Source organism: Solea solea, chromosome 7 (genome assembly GCF_958295425.1).
Source record: "Solea solea chromosome 7, fSolSol10.1, whole genome shotgun sequence".
NCBI classification, from domain to species: domain Eukaryota; kingdom Metazoa; phylum Chordata; class Actinopteri; order Pleuronectiformes; family Soleidae; genus Solea; species Solea solea.
This window is the reverse complement of record NC_081140.1, coordinates 28,514,472-28,536,210: the sequence shown is the minus strand read 5'-3', so window position 1 is coordinate 28,536,210 and position 21,739 is coordinate 28,514,472. Positions and strand designations below refer to the sequence as shown.

The 21,739-nt window shown below is 40.1% G+C and overlaps 1 protein-coding gene across 4 annotated transcripts; it reads right to left on the bottom strand.

The window, feature by feature from the left end:
- Positions 1-478: 478 nt before the first annotated feature.
- hic1 (hypermethylated in cancer 1) lies at positions 479-19,871 on the bottom strand. 4 transcript variants are annotated; one of them, XM_058633455.1, is made up of 2 exons: positions 19,671-19,871; positions 479-7,211 (listed from the first exon to the last, which is right to left on the bottom strand). In XM_058633455.1, the coding sequence occupies exon 2, from the start codon at positions 7,173-7,175 to the stop codon at positions 4,968-4,970; it is 2,208 nt and encodes a 735-aa protein (XP_058489438.1). In that variant the 5' UTR covers positions 7,176-7,211; positions 19,671-19,871; the 3' UTR covers positions 479-4,967. The 4 variants fall into 4 exon arrangements, with proteins under 4 accessions (XP_058489438.1, XP_058489437.1, XP_058489436.1 ...); XM_058633454.1 differs by having other exon boundaries at positions 479-7,192; XM_058633453.1 differs by lacking the exon at positions 19,671-19,871 and adding an exon at positions 18,210-18,425.
- Between the last annotated feature and the right edge of the window lie 1,868 nt (positions 19,872-21,739).

The window sequence follows — 21,739 nt, the reverse complement described above, 5'->3', positions numbered from 1 at the left end:
AAATGTGAATATTTTCTGGAAATCATTAAAATTGGATAATTTTTGGTTTGTGTACAAAACAAGACATTTGAAAACATCATTCTTTTTGATGAACATTTTTTGACATTTCTTGGCATTTTATGGACCAAAGAACTTATCAGTTATGAAAATGATGATTAATTGGAGGCCTATTGTTAACAATGTTTAATTTCAGCTACTTTTCTTTCTTTCTCGAGTCCAAGAAACGTTGAATCATTGAGAAAAACAAGCAGACTTCCTGTTCTTATTTGTGTTATCTAGAGAAATGAAAGGGTCAAACAATACAAGGGTGAGTTTTTCAGAAAAACTACACTTCGCTGTCCTGTGTGTTTGTGTGTGTGGTGGAAATATAATAAAAAATAAAAGAAAAATCAGTGCCTGTTAACGTTCAGATGCACTGGAACAGGTGAAGAACGACACGGGCCTCTTTGAGGGAAACAACAGAACAGAACATGTATACTGCAGAGTAAAAAACAACCTTTATAATAATAATAATAATCATAATATCATCTCTAAGAAGACAGGAAACACAGAAATAACCACAGGTTTAACACAGAACCACAGTCCTGTTAAGTGTGTGTGTGTTTTGGGGTGTTTTCACTAAAGCGTATCGTATCCCCACGCTGGCTTCAGTCCTGAGGTAAGCACCAGCTTCACGTGTGCTGCTGCTGCTGCTTTCAGTTCAAACTTAACAAAAGAAACAAACAATAATAATCATGAAGAAACAGAAGAGAAGACATTTGTGATATGATCGTATGCTACAGAGAAGAAAGCTCTTAAATTATTCCTACACTTAAAAAAAGAGAAAGAGAAAGGCACGCTGTGTTTGTGTCGTTCCGTCTGTCACAGTGTTTTCATGGTCTTCACATTCACCCACTGAGGTTGGCGTTGGCACAATAGTGGTCAGACATTTCTAATCTGGATCGAGGACGAGTAAAGAAAAACAAAACAAAACAAACAAATATATATATTTATATGTATAAAAGAGAACAAGGGCGACGTGTTTTCTTTTTCTTTTCAAGAATGTGCCTTTAAAATCTGACTGAAGACGCGGGAAACACGACTTTAGTGTCTGTGTTTGACACCAGAGGAGGAGGAGGCTTGTTAATAAGTGGATAAGAGGCTGTTAATGGCAGGCGTGAAATTGGACGTGGTGTCTGGCGCGCGGCGCGAACTGTGCTGGAGAAAAAAAACAGTCAGATTTCACAGGGATTACTGAGCCGCGACAGCTGCGCTCGTCCAGAGAAGAGACGCAAAAACTCACTGACACTGAAGCTGCTCACTGTCTGTCTGTCTGTCTGTCTGTCTGTGTGTGTCTGTCTGTGTGTGTGTGTGGCATCTTTTAAAACAGTGTTTCAAAATTCCTGCATGTTTTCAATGTTCCCCTCGTCATCAATGCTCAAACTGATTTGATTTGAATCAGGTGTGTGTGTGTGTGTGTGTGTTGTTGGAGCAGAAAACAGCGTTTTAAAAAGGTCCAGTGTGTTGATATTTGGCCGCGATTGTAAATAAAAAAAAAAATGATTGTGTGAATCCAGAGAATAAAGAGTGTTTCTCAATCCTCGTCATCGAGCTCCGCTCAAGCCTAATAATGAGTCATTCATCGGAATCAGGTGTCGTTTGAGGGAAACATTTAAAAACTGCAGAGGGTCAGGGTTGAGAAACTCTGTTTTTAAAGGTCCAGTGCGTTAAATTTTGCAGAAATGTTACATAGAAATAATTCTACTATCGGCTGCAACAACCGATCTATTGTTTGTCAGCTTCTTAAATGTGACTTTTGTTGTTTAGAGCTGCAAAGACCACTCGATAAAGACTAAATTAATTATCAACTGCTTGTTTTGAGTGAAATCATATATATATATATATATATATGTATATATATATATATATATATATAGTATGTTCTGGTTTATTTGCTCCTTTTGACAAAGAAATCATGAAAACGGATTTTTGTTTCAACATTTGAGAATTATTATTATTATCATTATTTTCAGTTTTTGACTCGATGATGACTCAATTAATTGTCGACTACTTTGATAAGTGATTGTTTTGAGTCATAAAAACAGGTTTTCAGACTTTTCAGCTCATAAAACGTGAATATTCTCTGGTTTCTTTGCTCCATGTAACAAAGAAATCACTAAAACTGAATAATTTTGAGTTTTTTGGACCAAATTAAACTCATTGATTAAGAGGGAAAATAAACAGAGGCCAATGTTAACTAACACGTGTCGGTCACATGTGTCACACAGTGCACCTTTAACTCCTCAGACTGCTGGGAATTCGCAGAGTAAACGACTCCCGTCACATTTCTGAGTCGTTACCGCCGACCTGCTCCTTCATCTGTTATTGTAAATATTGTTACGCAACGTCAGAAACAACGCCCGCTCTTCACATGAGTGTGTGTGTGTGTGTGTCATCAGTTGAGTATGTGCAACCATGTCCCAGCCATGAGATCACAGGGCTGCGTCTCACTAACAACTCCTCTGTGTGAGCTGGGGGACGTTTTCAGTCCAAACGCAGAAAAAAAAATCTACTGTGACACAGAGAGAAAAATAAATGTCTGTAGTTTCTTTTTTACGCGCTGTAAAGGAGAACGCAGCGTTACGTTTACATCGGAACTCTGAAGACGGAGCAGCGAGTGACGTCGGCTACGTATTATGGAAAAAACTCTGCGGACACCGGAGCTAAATACCGGTCAAGAACAACGTCAACATGATATTTTGCTCCCATAAACAACGTAGAAACAGCGTCTGCGCTTACAAATGAAACTGTCCTATGTGTACGACTCGTTGATTTCACGATTTATCGTGAAACAAATACGACATAAGTGATATTGGTGAGGTTTCACACTTGTAAAGCCTCGTTCCTGTTGCACTATATGTCGATGACACACTTAACGTAAGAGTAGCAGTGTTTGTACGTGACTTTGCTGTTTCAATTTTTGTCGACAAATGGAACGCAGAAGCCCAGGATGTAGCAGCAGTTGGCCAGCAGGGGGCGACTCATCTGGTCACTGCTCGCTCTGGTTCTACTTCTCGCTTGATTTCAGACGTCAGTTAACATTTTTCCTGAGGAGTTACTGGTGTCAATCTCTGGTGTCAATCTCTGGTTTCAGCTCCGTCTTCTATAAAACGTTTTGTAAATCTTTTTAGAAATAAAATACGAGTGCAGGAGTTTGTTTTGCAATGGAAAGACTACACTGTAAAAACTTGACTTGAATTCAGTGTATTTATCTAATCTCACCATTTTTGGACTTATTTACTTGAGATAATTTGACTTAACAAGTTGCCATTTTCTTGCTGCATTTAGCTTGAAACAAGTAATTTTCACCTAATAGTGGTTATATTTTCTTGTTTTTATACGTCCACTTTTACATACGAGTCCACGCCTTCCCGGTTTGATTTGTGCCATAAATTTGGAAGTGAATCTTCTGTTTAGGGGCTAAAAAATAAGAATTTTCTCCCATAACTGATCAATTTGTTGATTGTTTTATTGATGAATTGACAAATAATGTCAATTTGTGTTTTCTAAAACCTGAAAAATAAAAAAAAAATCCAGTTCAAATTCAGTTTCATCGGGGAGCAAAGAAACCAGAAAAACAGTCACATTTAAGACGTATAAATCACAGATCATGTGGAGTTTCATTGAGCAATTGATGGATAATCAATACATTTATTGTTGCAGTGCTAATATCAGATTCAAAACATTATAATTGATTGTTGCCTCGTGTGATTTTGGAGTTTAAAAGTGTTTAAAAGTTTCCGCCTCAGCCTTTACCCACACAAAAAAAACCAGCATGGAGGGAAAAATAATAAAAATTTTAAAAAAAGTGGGGAAAACTTTACTGAAAGGCAGAAACAGTTTCTCTCGTTCAATCATTTCCTTGTGACTTTGAAAGCAGGAAAAACCACGGGAAGAATGTGGAGGGTCAGATACATAAATTGTCAAGTAACCCTCCAGAAAAAAAGAAAAGAAAGAAAGAAAGAACAATATATTTCCTCCCGTTACTTTAAAGTCCAGAAGAGCCGGTTTATTCATTTGATAAAAAGTTCCCGCTCAGCTCTGGACACAAACACAAACCCTGAATCTTTGTTTGTATGTGCTTTAAAAGTCCGAGTACACAGGTTTAAGGTTTCGGGTCTGACTGCAAACACTTTCTCTTTGGATTTGTACAAAAATAAATAAAAACAATTTCTTTTTTTTCTTTTTTTTTGGTTTTCATTTTGTCACTTTGGCTCAAAAGCTGATTTTTGTGTGTGTGTGTGTGTGTTTTGCATTCGCTGCAGATAAATACTGTACTTCTTTGATTGAGTGTCTCTTGGTCGTGGAAAAAGCACAGAGGTTTGTTTTTTTAAGGTACATTAGATGCATAGAAAGGCACTTACAGTCTTTGGTGTGCATGAGCAGACCGGTTTGTTCCGGCCTGAGTCTGAGGTGCAGAGGAGGACACTGAGCTGAGGTGAATGGCTTTAGAATACTGGACGTGTGTGTGTGTGTGTGTGTGTTTACAGACAACATCTGCATCCACACGACTGTGTTTTCATCACTGTGTTTCAGCGTGGTTCGCAAAGTCTGGGTCAGCACCCACAGATGGGTCACGGGGAGTTTTTCTGGGTCCTGCGAAGTAAATCTTTAATAAAAGTTTTCACGTGCGTAAGTTTATCACGATTTATATCGTTTTCCATCTTTTAAAAGTGGGTCCTCCTCGTATGGAAATATCAGATGTCTCATTTCTTTGGTCTCACGTATGACGCCTTTAAGACAACTTGTGATTCATTGTTAAAAAAAAAAAAAAACGCAGTTTATCTCAGAGTTAGTTCGTGATAAAGTTAAAAAGTTGCTCCCTGTGTTTGGGCGATGTGTAAAAGCACTAATGTGGATTTTTCTTTGGGATGAAAACACAGTAGCATGGATGTAGCCCTGGTGGTGCGTGATACGGGTCACATGTCTTAGCTGGGTGAGTAGCGGTCAATGGTGCGCCCCTCGGACAGCGCCTGCGGGGGAGGGGGCAGCGCTTGGCCCAGGACGTCCATCTTGTCGTGGGTGAGGCCCAGGTGCTCCGAGGCGAGCTTGGACAGCGGATAGAGGCTCTCCATGGCCTTCGCATCCGCCACCAGCTGCTGCTGGGCCTGGAGGAGGAGCTCGTTGGCCTTCTCCTGCTTCAGCCCCAGGTGGTCTGCTGTGTATTTACTCAGAGGGTAGATGCCCTCCGCAAAGTCCAGCTTCAGTTTCCCGTCGGCGGTGAGTCCGCCCGCCGAGCCGCCGCTGCTGTGCATCTTCATGTGGCTGATGAGGTTGCGCTGCTGGGCGAACTTTCCCCCGCACACCTGACATTCGTAGGGTTTCTCCCCGGAGTGGATGCGCATGTGCTCGGTGAGGCGGTACTGGCGGGTGAAGCGCATGCCGCAGGAGTCGCAGGCGAAGGGTTTGAGGCCCAGGTGGCTGCGCATGTGGCGCGTCATCGTACCGCGCTGCGTGAACTTCTTGCCGCAGATGCTGCACGGGTACGGCCGCGTCAGCCAGTGGGTTTTCTCGTGCTGCCGCAGAGTGGCCGGGTCCTTGTAGGTCTTTTCGCAGGAGGAGCAGCGGTACGGTCGGATCATGTCCCCGATGCCGCCTGAAACCAGCCCCTGTCTGGACTTGGTCTCCAGGTGGGACAGATTGCTCAGGCTGTTGCTGTTGCTCAGGCTCCCGTAACCGTTCGTGTTGCTGCTCATGTTTTTGCCGTTGCTGTTATTGCTGTTCCCCATCTCGCCACCGGAGTTTCCGTACAGCTCCTCCTCCGTGTGCGTCTCCACGTGTGCGTTGAGCTGCTCTGAACTCGGGAAGCCTTTGTCGCAGGGGATGCAGACGTAGAGGTTGTCGCCAAAGCTCTCAGGCTCGTACGGCATGTGGAACCTCCCCATTGGTCCAGGAGGGGACGGGCGACCCTCGCTGCTGCCCGTCTCCTCTGTCCCCGAGCCACTCTTGTCGTCCGCTCCTTCGCTCTCCTCCCCAGTCTTGTGGTGGTTGTGATGCTGGTCTCCGTTTTCTCCGCCCTCCTCCTCGTCTTCGTCCTCGTCCTCATCCTCAGGCGTGAAGGACAGCGGCTCGTGTTTCACCCAGCGGTAGATGTTGCCCATTTCTCTGCCCGTGTCTCCACCGTCCGTGGGGGTCTCGGGGCTGGGGGGACACGGGTAGCGATCTGTTCCCTGCAAGCTCGAGCGGTGCAGGTGAGGAAGGTGCGGAGCGAGAGGCTGGTTGAGGTGGGGGAATGGTGGAGGGGTGAGGGAGCTGGCCTGGTCGGTGGACTCCATCTTTTCAGAGAAGGATCTGCCGTTTGTTCCCTGCATGGGACTGGTGCGGCCGCTCAGAGTCCCGTCTCGCTCCTCGTCATTGTGAGCGTTTGCCAGGTGGGAGTGAGAGGGCGTGTGCTGAGACTGAGAGCCTGGGCTCTTCTTTGACAGATCAAGGCCAAAGTTGGGGGAGCAGTTCCTCTCAGCGTGAGCTGAACGCCCGAGCTGGACGGGCAGAGCCGCCTGCAGGGACGGGAACACCTGCGAGCCCTGGGCAGAGATGGGAGCGTACAACTCCCCGGCGTGGATGCCCAGTCGATGGGGAACTATCTCGTCTAGTGGTGGCGCCCGATGTGTGTGGCTGTTCAAAATCCCCCCTGGAGGGCAGGGCTGGATGACCGGCGTAGAAAGCCTGTACCTGCCATCGCTCCGTAGCCCAATACTGTTGGGCCCCATCTTTGGGTAGGGCAGGAAGGCCGGACTCGTGCGGGGCGGGTACTTGCCGTTTCTTTTCAGCTTCTTTTTGCATAACGCCACCAAGTCGAGCAGCTGAAGGTAACTCGCCGCTGCCAGGACGGCGCCCAGGTTGGGTTCGGTGGGAGACGTGGGGTCTCCGTCTGTGAGGCGGCCGGTGTAGATGTAGTCCAGAATGACCCTGAAGACGCCCGGACTCACCATCTCGTGGTCGAGGTTGATGAGATTGTCATGGACCACCAGTGACTTCAGGTAGAGGCTGCTCGCCGCCAAAATGTTCTTGTGAGCTCGGAAGAGGGCGTTCTGCACCACGATGATGACATCGCACAGGAAGCCCTTGGTTCGCTGGCTGTTGAGCTGCAGGAGGAGATCCCTAGCATGACTTGGTACTTCCATGGCATCCAGCATCGTCTTCAGTCCGCCACCTGCAGCAACAAGAGATATCTGTAAGAAATCACGCACCAGTCGGCATTTAGAGCCCAAAAAAACTGAAATAAGTAACAACTTCAGTAACAGTAAAAACTTTTTAATGAAAGAAATCAAGAGGAGGTTTTGAGGGCCAGAGGTTCTGACTGGGAACAAATTAAAGTCATAAAGACTAGGATTTACCAAGTTAACAGTCAACTATTTTGATCATCGGTTCAATTACTTTGATGATTTTTTAAACTATCAACAAGTTTTCTGATCCTTCAGCTTCTTAAATGTGAAGATTTCCCGCTTTCTTTGCTCCACATCAACAGAAATCCTTGAAACTCTGATTATTTTGGTTTGCGGTTTGAATCATTTCCAACACAAAAGCAGTATTTTACGACATTTTCAGACATTTTCTGGGCCAATCATGTATTCGATTAATCAATAAGACGACAGCACTCAATTAAAATGCCTTTATGTGACTCAAATGAAACAATTCACTTCATATCAATGTAAAAATGACATATATATTATAGAACATACAGATGTTGCCTGTATTTAAGTGTTTATAACCATTTTTCAAACTGGGATTTGTTTGTATTTAAAGGTTACGCACTACAGCTTTGAGTTTTGTTTATTTGTTTACTGAAACTCTTAATTCTTGGATTCAGTGCAAATCTTTACTGTTTATAAAAATGAACATAGTCTTTTAGTTTGAAAAGTGAGATGTCATCTTGATTCACGGCGTCTGGAAACATTTTCCTGACGAGTTAATGATCTCAATCACGTCTGTTTGAGCTATTCTTCAGTAAACGTGACGTCAGTTTTGTAAACTATGTTCACATGTAGAGGGAAATAGAGGATATATAGTGTGACACGTGTGAGTGTGATTGACAGCCGGTATCTTCGTCTGTGAATCCGCCAAAATGGACACAAATTGGTTAAATTGCGAATTTTGATGCTTGAAAAATTTAAGTTTTTTTTTTTTTTTTAAACTGGAAGACTCCAAGCACAAGTCTGTTTTATTTCTTATTTAATAGTTTATTTGTCAAGGACATTGCAAAGAACATGACATCATATCAAAGTAGTATGAAACAGATGTCTTCTCTTATTTGCACTCCCTGTCTCTCTGTTTTTTAAAGGATAAAACAAACGGTAAATAGAACTATATACGTATAAGTACATGTATACATCATTACATAGGCGTGATGTTCTGGATTCATCTCAATATGTGAGTGTGAATCAGTGATTGTAGGATTGTCCTTTATGTTTCACCTGTGTTTTAAACTACTTTAAAGTAAAATTTAAAGTGAAATACTTTAAATGGAGCGGTAATATTTTTGATCATTGGATGCAAAAACAAGAAGTCTGTTTGTTTCATTTTGTAGAAAATGAAACCACAGAAGATCATCGAGTACCAGAGAAACGTCTACGCTATGAAACGCAGGTAAAACCACAGCTAATTATGATTTTGTTTGTGTCTGACTTGGTGTCACACGTAACAGTTGGTACTTACGTGTAATTAAAACCACTTTTATTAATATATTATTTGATTTGAGCGACACTCTGCTGTGATATAACACTGATGGAACTGGAACTGACCTGAAGTGCACATTTGTTATCGATAGTTACGAGAGTTCACCGTTCACAGATTACGTGGAGGAAACAAATACAGGAAGTGCCACGCAAAAACAGGAAGTTGGACCCTTGGTTACTTCCACATTTAAAAAAAATGATGGTTAACTAACGGAGAAAGACAATCTGTCTGTCTGTTAATCGAGTATCACTCACACTGTTCTAGGGCCTTATAATTCCTGCGATATGGAAAACACGGACAGAACTGAGTTTTACTGTGAGGTGGGAACAATTTCTCGAGACAATATTCCCGGGGGGGATGTTTATGGATGTGGGACCAGCACAACTTCCCTTCACAATAAATGTCTAAGTGGACATCTGAGACTAACTCACACCAGTATCTAAACATATATTGTGTTCAAGAGACACCGTAATAATAATATGGACACGGTCCACGATACCAATAATATCACGATACAGCGATTCTGTGATAATCAATATATCGCGAGGCAATCATATATCGATGTATTCAAATCACGATATTACTGTAATAAAGCTTGATAAAGTCATGTAATGGTACTGACAACTCAAGTATTTCAGACTTTATTTTTATTACTTATTATGTGGTTTAAAGGCGTTTTGTTGGTAAATTAAGCATAAAATATATGTATAAAAATAATTTAAATAATAATTTTAGAAGAATAAATTGGAATTCGTAAAAAAATAAAACAGATTTCATAAAGTCTGACAGTTCGACCGGGTTCAAATTTGGCAGGTGTCTTACTCAGGGCACCAGTGTGTGTAGCGCCGACTTTGTTGTTGTTTGGATAAGAAAAATAAGACTTGTTGGACAACTGGTGCAGCAGTGGTGAAGTATACTGTACGTCAAACACAGCTTTGTGCTAAAGTTGAAGAAGTCTTGATGTTTTCTCATCGCCTTCCTCCTCTGCGGCGCGAACGGAAAAAAGAGAAAGTCACACACAAAAGAATTAAGTCACGCATTTCTGTAATGCTCTGTAACTGTCGGGCTTCCTAATTCAAGTCCTCTAGAAGCGACGATGAGCGAACGTTTAAACAGAGCAGTGTTTGGATGTTGTGATGAAGAGCAGGTGTAAATAAACCTGCTGTGACGCAGACACACGTCCAAAAAAGTAAAAAATAGACTTAGTCTTTTCTGGTCCCTGTTCTGTGCAGTCTTATAAGGAACGCTAAGCAATGAGGGAGTAAATCAACCTGAGATCACAGAATCCGACTTCACTGGTGTCCAACACAAACCAGGCCCTGCCCACTCTCCACACACACACACACAAAAAACATCAGCTCGCGATATGATACGCGATACTTGGTCCACAATACCAATAATATCACGATATGTGGTCCATGATACCTATAATATCACGATACATGGTCCACGATATCAATAATTTCACAATACATGGTCCACGATGCCTATAATATCACGATACACGGTCCACGATACCAATAATATCACAATACATGGTCCACGATACCAATAATATCACAATACATGGTCCACGATACCAAATATATCACAATACACAGTCCACGATACCAAATATATCACGATACATGGTCCATGATACCAAAAATATCATGATACATGGTCAATACAAATAATATCACAATAAACACTCCACGATACCAATAATATTAGAATACATGGCCCACAATACCAATAATATCACGATGTGTGGTCCACGATACCAATAATATCACAATACACGGTCCACGATGCCTATAATATCACAATACACGGTCCACGATGCCTATAATATCACGATACATGGTCCACAATACCAATAATATCACAATACATGGTCCACGATACCAATAATATCACAATACACGGTCCACGATGCCTATAATATCACAATACATGGTCCACAATACCAATAATATCACAATACATGGTCCACGATACCAAATATATCACAATACACAGTCCACGATACCAAATATATCACGATACATGGTCCATGATACCAAAAATATCACGATACACGGTCAATACAAATAATACCAGAATACACACTCCACGATACCAATAATATTAGAATACATGGTCCACGATACCAATAATATCACGATATGTGGTCCACGATACCAATAATATCACGATATGTGGTCCACGATACCGATAATATCACGATACGTGGTCCACAATACCAATAATATCACAATACATGGTCCACGATACCAAATATATCACAATACACAGTCCACGACACCAAATATATCACGATACATGGTCCATGATACCAAAAATATCACGATACACGGTCAATACAAATAATACCAGAATACACACTCCACGATACCAATAATATTAGAATACATGGTCCACGATACCAATAATATCACGATATGTGGTCCACGATACCAATAATATCACGAAATGTGGTCCACGATACCGATAATATCACGATACGTGGTCCACGATACCAATAATATCACGATATGTGGTCCACGATACCTATAATATCACGATACATGGTCCACGATACCAATAACATCACGATACGTGGTCCACGATACCAATAATATCACAAAACATAAAATCTCTCATAATCTCAGGTCTTATTCACATGAAAAAAGAACTTTCCCAACACAATCTTTTTCTTATGTATTCACAAAACCTTTTCCATAAACACAAGAAATGACTTCATCCACATAAAAACACTGCAGTGCATATGTCAGGCCTGTATGTGGCGCTGTAACGCTGCTACAGGAATACACCAAAAATGGAGAAGATGATGTGAAGCATGTGAATAAAGCATGTGCAACTTTTTTCAAATAAATAAATAAAGCTTTAGTCTAGTCAGTAATATACATCCCATTGTGTGCTAGTGGTTCCCAAAGTCTGGGTCGGGACCCACAGATGGGCTGTGGGATATTTTTTGTGGTCCCTAAACAAATTTGCATGATTTTCCAAAACATTTTTAGTTAAGATTTAAATGTGCATATGTTTTGAATAACATGTATAAAATAATGTTTAAATTAATGTACCAAACGTCTCTTTTTGGAAATGATATTAGCAATTTTGTTCTCATCCTGTTTACCAACATTAAAAAGTCAGTCCTCATAAAGAAAGTTTGAGAAAACATTAAAGTGTGGACAAGTCCATTTTCAGAGTGTGTAAGTTCATACACTCACAGTTGGACTCACATGTTTATATTTTATGTTTCTAGTCGAGCTAACACAATCATTTAAATGTAAACAAAGGTCTCAACGTTATCATCAAGTAAAACAAGAGCAAACAATCTCCAAACACGAGACGACAAAGCGAAGCAACGGCGAGTGAAAGAGCCGGAGAGAGGAGGGGCTATGACATCATCGTATAGAATTGGTTGTCAACACAAAAACGCACAAATGTTCTCATTCTGAGATCTGAATTCATAAAACAGCTCTGAAAACGTTGGTTATGTTTGGATAAAAAGACGAAACAATCCGTCAACATCGTTTCTTAATAAATGTAAAAAATAAAAAATAAAATGTATTTATGATGATTAATACATTCAGAAATGATTCAGAAACAGACAACAATTCAAGTGTCAGGCTGAATAAACTGTGGGGCCACTGGAGGCCCGAGGGCCGTAACTTTGACAACTCTGTCTGAGATGATTCACTACTCCACAGCAAGAGGAGCGCGCACACACACACACACACACATAGTGTCAGACACGTGCACTTTAATATCAACACTAATTGCTCCATGAAGAGCCGTCAATCAACTGCACGAGCATCAGCAGCAGTTACGACAGCAGCAGCAGCAGCAGTGACAGCAGCAGCAGTGACAGCAGCAGTGACAGCAGAAGCAGCAGTAACGACAGCAGCAGCAGCAGTTACGACAGCAGCAGCAGCATCAGTGACAGCAGCAGCAGTGACAGCAGCAGCAGTGAAAGCAGAAGCAGCAGTAACGACAGCAGCAGCAGCAGTTACGACAGCAGCAGCAGCAGTTACGATAGCAGCAGCAGCAGCAGCAGCAGCAGTGACGACAGCAGCAGCAGCAGCAGCAGCAGTGACATTAGCAGCAGCAGCAGTGACAGCAGCAGTGACAGCAGAAGCAGCAGTGACGACAGAAGCAGCAGCAGTTACGACAGCAGCAGCAGCAGCAGTGACAACAGCAGCAGCAGCAGCAGTGACAGCAGCAGCAGTTACGACAGCAGCAGCAGCAGGGACAGCAGCAGCAGCAGTGACGACGACAGCAGCAGCAGCCAAAGTTACAACAGCAGCAGCCAAAGTTACAGCAGCAGTTACAAGAGTAGCAACAGTAGCAGCAGCAGTGACAATAGCAGCAGCAGCAGCAGCAGTGACGACAGCAGCAGCAGCCGAAGTTACGACAGCAGCAGCAGTGACAGCAGCAGTTACAAGAGTAGCAACAGTAGCAGCAGCAGCAGTGACGACAGCAGCAGCAGCAACAGTGACATTAGCAGCAGCAGTGACAGCAGCAGCAGCAGCAGCAACAGTGACATTAGCAGCAGCAGTGACAGCAGCAGCAGCAGCAGCAACAGTGACATTAGCAGCAGCAGTGACAGCAGCAGCAGCATGTATTGTTGAATCAGTGTCATCAGTGAGGACACTTTAAAGATCTCTAACTCTCCCCGAGGGACTTTCTCTCCTCTCCTCTCCTCTCCTCTCCTCTCCTCTCCTCTCCTCTCCTCTCCTCTCTCCTCTCCTCTCCTCTCCTCTCCTCTCTCCTCTCCTCTCCTCTCCTCTGCTCTCCTCTCTCCTCTCTCCTCACCTCTCTCCCTGATGGGAAGCGAGCAGCTAAATAAACATCAGTTGTGTGTGTGTGTGTGTGTGTGTGTGATCTCCATCTCATTCACTTCTTGTTTATTTCAGACAGTGAAAAGTTTGTCTCGTGAGGAACGAGAAGGAAGTTTTTTTTATCCAGGAACAAGAACACAGTGACGGTCGCTCAGGCTTTGAGTTTGAAACTTCAGTGTCTGTGTCGTTGTCACGTGAACAGTTTTCATGCTCTTTAGTCTTTTTTTAAAACACACAATTTGATGTCGTTCCTTGTTTATTGAGTTGAATAAATATTAAACATCGTTGTCAAAGAAAACAGCGTTCTGTGATATTTCTGGTTGGATTTAAAGGCGTCTTATTATCTGATTTATGATCAGATTGAATCACTTTTGTGTTTTATTTCACTCAGTGAACTCAGACGAGAGAAGCTCAGAGTGTTTATATCAGAAACTCTGTTTAAAACAAAGGTCATCATGGAACCACTTTGTGTCATTTTCATCTTTCTTTGTTATCAAATCAGAATCTGATTTGAATGAATGAATAACGTTTATTTAGTTATTTAAATTCATCAGATTTTCACTTTTCTTGAACAAAAAAAATCCCCTTTATGTGTTTTTTTCCCATAAAAACATTAAAAAAAGGGCTGTTTTTTTTAATGGAAAAAGCTGTGTGACTGTTACTGTTTATGTAACACATGTTACTTTGGGAACCGTCTTTAATATTTCTTTAAATATTTGATTTAAAAAGCGTCAAATCATCGTCTGATAACGTCATGTCATGTTTTAGCAGCAGAAGATTGAAGTATGAATATCCCAGTCATGGTTTAATGATGATACAGTGATGAACAGTGATGAACGGTGATCCGTTCTCCTTCTTTGCTCAGTGTCGCTGCTCCGACGCTCTGGCCGTTTGCCACGCACCAACTCTGGAGTCATTTAAATCAGTGTTGAAGCGACACCTGTGTTGTGTTTGTGAGTCTTTGTGTTTTTTGTTTTTTTTATATCTGTTCTCAACTGTACAGCGACCTGGGGTTTCGTGAAAGGCACTTAAATTAATAAATAAATAAATCTAAATGATTATTATTATTATTGTTATTGTTATTTAAGATTCACGGTCACTCTTTAGCTCAATGTTTATGTTTTTTTTAACTGCATGTTCAGTAAAACGCTGAGTCATTGTTACAGTTAGTGTTGTTATTATCACGTAGTGAAACAAAAGACACAAAAGGTCAGATTTTGTCATTCAACAATATGTGTGTTCATGTGTTCATATATATATGTATATATACACACATATATATATATATATATATATATATATATATATATATATATATGTATATATATATATATATATATATATGTGTGTGTATAGAGTCCTGGAGTTTTTAAAGTTTTTTTTATAAATACATGTTGAGGATAACGCTGAGTCATTGTTAGTTTTGCTACATCGTCACATGAGGAACTGTCATCCACAACAAAAGGAAAAAAATAAAATAAAAAATTAATATTTCTGATTTTATTTAAAGGCGTCTTTCGTCAAATCTTTTTTTACTTTTTATTTTTAAAGACACTACTTCGTTCACTTGTTCACACGTGAACGCGCTCGTCACCAAATTAAAGTGCAAATTTGAAAAAAAAGAAGCAACATCTTGTGTTTTTTTCCCCTTTCTTTTTTCATTGTCAATGTTTGTTTTTTTTAAATTTCTCAAATCACGATCTGACAACAACGTAAAGAGAAAAATAAATAAAGTTCAGTTTGTTTGAAACGTTGTGTTTACGTTCCATCGCGTCCTTGTTTGTCTGTCTGTGATTATTCAGCCACTAATTCTCGACATCGCTTCACATCAAACGTTCACAAACGACAGAGACGTCAACCCTTTTTTTTCTCCCCCAGATCTCGAGCAGAGAGCAGGCGTTCAGCTCATCGTTAGCGGTTAGCGTGCGGTGGCACATGCTGACACTTTGTGTACACACACGCACACGCACACACATACACACACACACACACATACACACACACACACACAAGTGCATCATTATCAATTAAAACTGTTTTTTTTTTTTTTTTAAACAGAACAAACAGATTCCTTAATTGCACTTTTTTTTAAATGTAAAAATTGAATGAGAATTCTTAAAATTTGAGCCGTTTTTCATATTTACTGCGTTTCATGAACGGATTTTTTTGTCTACGCCAACAACAAAACAAACTTCCCCTTTAAAGAAGTGACACGTTTCGAGCTTTCATGTCTATATTTTAGCATTAATTGACTTTTTTGTACAGAAAAGCAACAAAATTTGATGGATTTGTGACAGAGTGAAGTGTCTTTGGTGTCTTTAGTGTCTCACGTTGAGTGTCGAGCGTTCTCTTGTAACCCTGCTGACCTCTGTGTGACTTTTTATTTACTGAAAAGAAGTGAGCAGTCGCATTAAAAGCAGCGCTCTCGCTGCATCCTGTTATTGTTGCGTTCACACACACACACACGCAGAGGGAACAGGGTCTGAATCAGGCCTGAGACACAAAATAAAACGCTGTAAATTCATATTTTCGTTGATTTCTTGCTTCTCTCCGTGTCACCGTCGACAGACGAGCGGAGGAAACTTTAACTTTGGCCGCGTCACTGACAGAGAGAAGTGATTTCATGGTGATTTTAGACGTTTTCTGTGCCAGGTTTTTTGGCTGTTTTGTCACTTTTGTGTTTTTTTTGTGAACCTGCTTCCACCTTCAGGCCTCGCTCACACACACACACACACAGACACACAAACACACAAACACACAAACACACAAACGCCTGCTTTAAACATCACAGCTTTTCTGAGACGCAGCAAATTCACTTTTTCACAAGAGTCGAGCAACGCTTTTACGTGTGTGTGAATGTGTGAGTGCGTGTGTGAGTGAGTGAGTGTGCGTTTTGGTGAAAACATGATTAACAGTCAGTGTCAGTTTCCTGTGCGGCTGCGACAAAAAAACTCACCACATGTGAGTAAAAATGAACGCAGGAGGTGTGAATGAGAGTAAAAAGAATCCAAATAATAATGATTATTACATCTGTGCTCATGCATGAACACAGGAAGCTGCCACTTTACATTGAAATTTGCATGATTTTAGGGTCAAGATTCCAAAGTCCAGTTATTTAAAAGGAGAAAAAAGATGCAAATAAGTTAAAAATATATATTTAAAAACACACACACACACAAAAACGGTGTAAAAACTAGGATCTGACAGGAAATATGAGACTGTACAAAATAAAATAAAGGTAAAAACTCTTCAAAACAAAAGATCAAGCTTAAAAATTCAACCTCACAAACAAAAGTGCATCATTTCAGGCAAAAAAAACACAGATTATTGGCGTTTAATCTACAGTTAAATGTGTATTTTACAGTAAATACACTTTCAAGTCGCTTTTCTCTGGTGATTTTAATCTGATTTTCATGACTTTTTTTGTTTGTAGCAGCAGTGAAAAAACACGCGCATCACCTCCTGCTTTCTGTGCGTGAACCTGGCAGCAGACTGTTAATCCCTATTAATCCAGCCTCTGTCCACAGTGTCCACAGTGTCTGCGCTGTCCCTCACACATCGTCACGTCTTTGCGACACAAAAATCTGACAATTCATCTGTTTTTCATAGAAATAATAAAATACAAAAAAATCATTCTTTCATCTCCTTCACACGCGCCGATGATCACGCGCACAGTAAACGTTTATGATGTTTTTAAAACTTCCGTCTTTCGTTTTTATTATTTTCAAACAGATTAGATCCGTTTTCTTTTCACAAATTCCCTTTAAGTGTTTTTATTTTCATTTTATTTTTTAAAATCATTTACAATAAAACCTGAGATTTGAGGATTTTTAACTGAGTTTGACCTACGACTCACACTCAGATTATAATCTCCTGTAATGAGGGAAGTTGTAGTCAGTGCATGTTTTTTAATTTATTTTTACGACATTTTGCATTTGCTTTTCTGGATTAAATCGCAGATTATATGAAGAATAAATTGACTTTAATTTAAGATTGTTTTGTGTAGTTACACTTAATTTGACCCGCGATTTCGAGAGAGAGTCAGATTATAATCTCCAGTAAAGAGTGACAGTTATAATAGGTTTATAGTGAGTGCATGTTTTTGAGTGTAATAATTGAGCAGGTATTCGTATTAAATCGCATATTTAATCTGAATCACACTGATGAGAATGCATTGACTTAAATTTTAAAAGAGTGACAGTTTGCATGTGTCGGTAGATTGTTGCAGGTTTTCCGGATTAAATGGGAATCAGACTTTTTTTGATTTTTTGTGCATTTAAACTTAATTTGACCCGCGAGTAAGAGTCGGATTATAATCTCCTGTTAGTGACAGTTATAGATTCGTAGTCAGTGCATGTTTGTTTGTCTTTTTAAAATGTGATTTTGCAGGTTTTCGCAGATTTAATCTGAATCAGATTTGATTGAAAGCAGAAATTAGGAGTAAAAAACAACAGAGATTAGACTGAAGTTTAATAAAAACCAGCTGCGGAGTTTTTTGTTGGGTTTTTTCTCGCTGTCACAGAAACAACAGCAGATTAAAGTTTGTTTGTTGTTGCATTAGTTGTGTCTGGATTATGGAGATTATAAAAAGGGCAGCCCATAATAATAACAACAACAACAACAATCATAATAATGCCGATAATAATCCAGTTCTGTGTCCGCTCTTACCTGCATGCCCGACGTCTCGTGCCATCCGCTCTAAGTCTCCCTTAATGATCATGTCAGCTCGCGCTGCAGCCTCAGCCTCTCGCGCTCATATCTGACGTGTTTTTAGTGCCAGCCTCCAACACGAACCATGCCAGTTTTCCTCCGCGCGCCTGCCAGCTCCTCTCTCTCTCTCTGTCTCCCTCTCTCTCCCTTTCTCTCTCTCTCTCTCTCTTCTATGATTATTAATTGATATGAATTTCTTGTCGCAGTTCAGGTCCGTCCTCGCTCTCTCTCTCTCTCTCTCTCTCTCTCTCTCTCTCTCTCCCTCTCTCTCTTTAAACTCCTCCCTCTTCTTTATTTTAAAAAAACAGACGCAGAATCAGTTTCCTCCTCTTTTCGTCTTCTTTTCTTTTGTCTTCGCTGATTTCAGAATCACAATCATGATCACATTATGATGAAAATGACTTTAATGAAGATGATGAAGATTATTGTAGCGGTAGCGCACGGTGCGCGTGCGCGCGTTCGTGTCACTCTGCAGTTCAAAGGTAAAGTTGAGGGCAGGAACTTTCACGTGACCTTGACTTGAACTTTGTCCACACGTCGCGTCTTAAAGAGACAGTGTGTGTATGTGTGTGTGTGTGTGTGTGTGTGTGTGTGTTTAACATACATTAATTCAGCATATAATTACAATTTTAAATCACCATATGTTACACTTTATTGTCAACACCACGTGTAAACTGTATTATTATTCATATTTATATTAATTATATGACCATTTAAAACATTGGTATCAAATGATTTAAATTTTCCTCTCTTTTCTTCTATATTGGTGTTCATTTCTATGTTAATTTGACATGTTTTTAATTATTTATTAAGGAGCTAAAATAAAAAGGCAATGATTTTAAAACAACACTGTAAAAATATGTGTTTTGATTATTAAGGATTTTAATTAAAAAGTGGTGAATTAAAAGGGTTAACTTAAGGTTTAAGAAGCTAAAGGGTGGTTGTTGTTGTTTTTTAAATGAAGGGGTGACAGATGAAGTGATGATGATTTCATCCTCTGAGATCTGGCTTCATGTGTTCATGTTGTTTCACTCTTTAATGAAAAACACACGTTCACTCATATTCATGTGTGTAATGAGAACAAGGCGCTGACACTTGATTATTTATTTATCAACTTTATAACTAATATTGAATATTTCATATGGAAATAAGGGAACATTCAAGTTGTTGTTTTTTGTGGTGAAAAAATGATTCATTTGAATGAATAAAGTGTAAAATTATTAATCAAATAATTAAATAAATAAATAAAACATAGAATGATGAAGCTTAGTTCGAGTTCTGATGCTCAGTCTGAGTCTGGATCCTGGTTTTGAAAGTGAACTTGATGAGGAAACATGTAACAGTTATGTAGCGCGCGTGCGCGTGTGTGTGTGTTCACGCGTGTGCGTGGACGTCTCCTCTCTCCTCTCCTCCTCTTACCTCGGACTCATGTCTGGATCTGTGTCCCTGTGTCCGCGCTCCTTCTCGGCTTCCTCTCGTCCACGTCTCCGCTGCTGATTCTCCACAATCCAAACTTCACCTCCGCCTGGTTTGTACTCTCCTTCTCCTTCTTCTCCTTGTGTTTTTCCTTCTCTTCCACAGAGTGACTTTCTCACGTGTTCACGAGCCTCTGCTTCTCTCTGACACACACACACACACACACACAACACACACACACACTGTTTTGCCGGTGAAGACTTTTCTTTTCACGCGGGACAGCGACACCTGCCGGTCAACTGAGAGACCTGCTGGTCACATCCAGGTGAACGAGCAGGAGCGCGCGCTGCAGTGTCACAGTGTCACAGTGACACACACACACAGACACACAGACACACACATTAAATTTCACACAGAACATTTGCAGCTGACATTCAAATACAATACGATGAAAACAAATTATTGTTATTATTATTGTTATTATTATTATTATTATTATTATTATTATTGTTATAATAATTATAATGATGATGATGATGATGAAGATGAACAATAATTAATAATAATTTTCTGCTCTTTTGATGATCTTTTATATTAATGCTGTATGTACATACATGTGTTTGTAAATGTGTGTAAATCATGTAAAGAAGTTTGAATAAAATTAAAATGAAATGTCACATCATGTTTGCAGCTTCAGCCATTTTTTTTCCTTTCAGAAAAAGAACAAAGTAAAAGACTTTAACCTGAGAATTCTGCCTTTTTTCCTCAGATTTCAGACTATAATCTCAGAATTCTGACTTTTTTTCTCAGGATTCTGACTTTTTTCTCTCAGATTTCAGACTTTAAACTCAGAACTATGACGTTTTCCTCAGATTTCTATCTGAGCTGAAGCTGCTGCTGCTGCTGCTGCTGCTGCTGTTTAACTGGCTCAAAGGTATTGTCTCCGACTTCCATGTTCTCCTGATGAACCAGTGATAACCTGTGTGTGTGTGTGTGTGTGATAAAGGATGTGATAACATGTTTCAATTCATGTTCCAAAATAGTCTTTTTCCACACAGTGATGACAGGTACACCGTGTCTTCCTCAAACTCTGATTTCCTTCCATTTAATCACAATAAACCGCACAATAAGACCAATATTCTAGGAACAAACTGCCATATTGGAGCAATATTAGCAATTAAGCACATGTTGTGTTTGAATGCACTCCTCTTACAGCTTTGCTGCGATCACTTTCAAATTTGGCCAGGTCAATATGGACAAGATGGGGATTAAAATTTACCAAAAGCTTCTCTAAATGTCACACTTTGCAGCCACTAGGGGGCGACAAGTGACTGCGATTTCTTAAATCTCGCCAAAAACTATTAAATTGTTATTATTTCACAATAAAAGGTCCAATCTGAACCAAACTTGCTATTATAGATAATAGTCTCACCTTGAAGATGTGGAAATATTCAATTTCAATTACGTTCCAGAGTGAAATAAGAATTAAATTATAGCAAAATAATGGATTTAAGAAAAACAAAACTGAATTTGGTTTAAAAAAAAACAACCAAGTATCATATGGGACATAATATAGCAAATAGCAATCGACTGATTTGCCAAAAACAGGAATCAGGTGTTTTCCATGTTTCAAAAATAAATCATACCATTAACTCCTCAATATTTGTTCTGTGAAAACAAAAAGACATGTTATTTTATTAGGCACCAAGCCACATGACTGCGTGCTCAAGGTATTTTACTCAAGTTTAAGTCAAGCGAGTCTTAATTCTTAATTCAATTTCAAATTTGCAACTTAAGTCAGAGTCAAGTCCCCCAACTCTGCTTACTCAGGTTGTGGTCACTTCCTTTGTCCTTATGGGGATACAAATCAAGTCCTCACAATGTAAATGATAACATTTTAAGGTGAAGACAGTCAGGCTGATAGTGGATGAAGAGAATAGCTCATTATTTGGCAGTCAATTGGTAATTGGATTTATAGACCAGCCCACTATTTGGCAGTCTGTTTGGTTGTGATAGTTTAGAACAGCTCATTAATTGCCATTGTCACTTTCTTGGTGGATGTATAGAATAGC

Excerpts from the sequence above, each read along its gene's own strand:
- hic1 (XM_058633452.1), bottom strand. The coding sequence starts at position 18,261 with ATGATCATTAAGGGAGACTTAGAGCGGATGGCACGAGACGTCGGGCAT. Across the intron at positions 7,193-18,209 it reads ACGAGACGTCGGGCATGCAG|GTGGCGGACTGAAGACGATG; the intron begins GTAAGAGCGGAC and ends TTGTTGCTGCAG.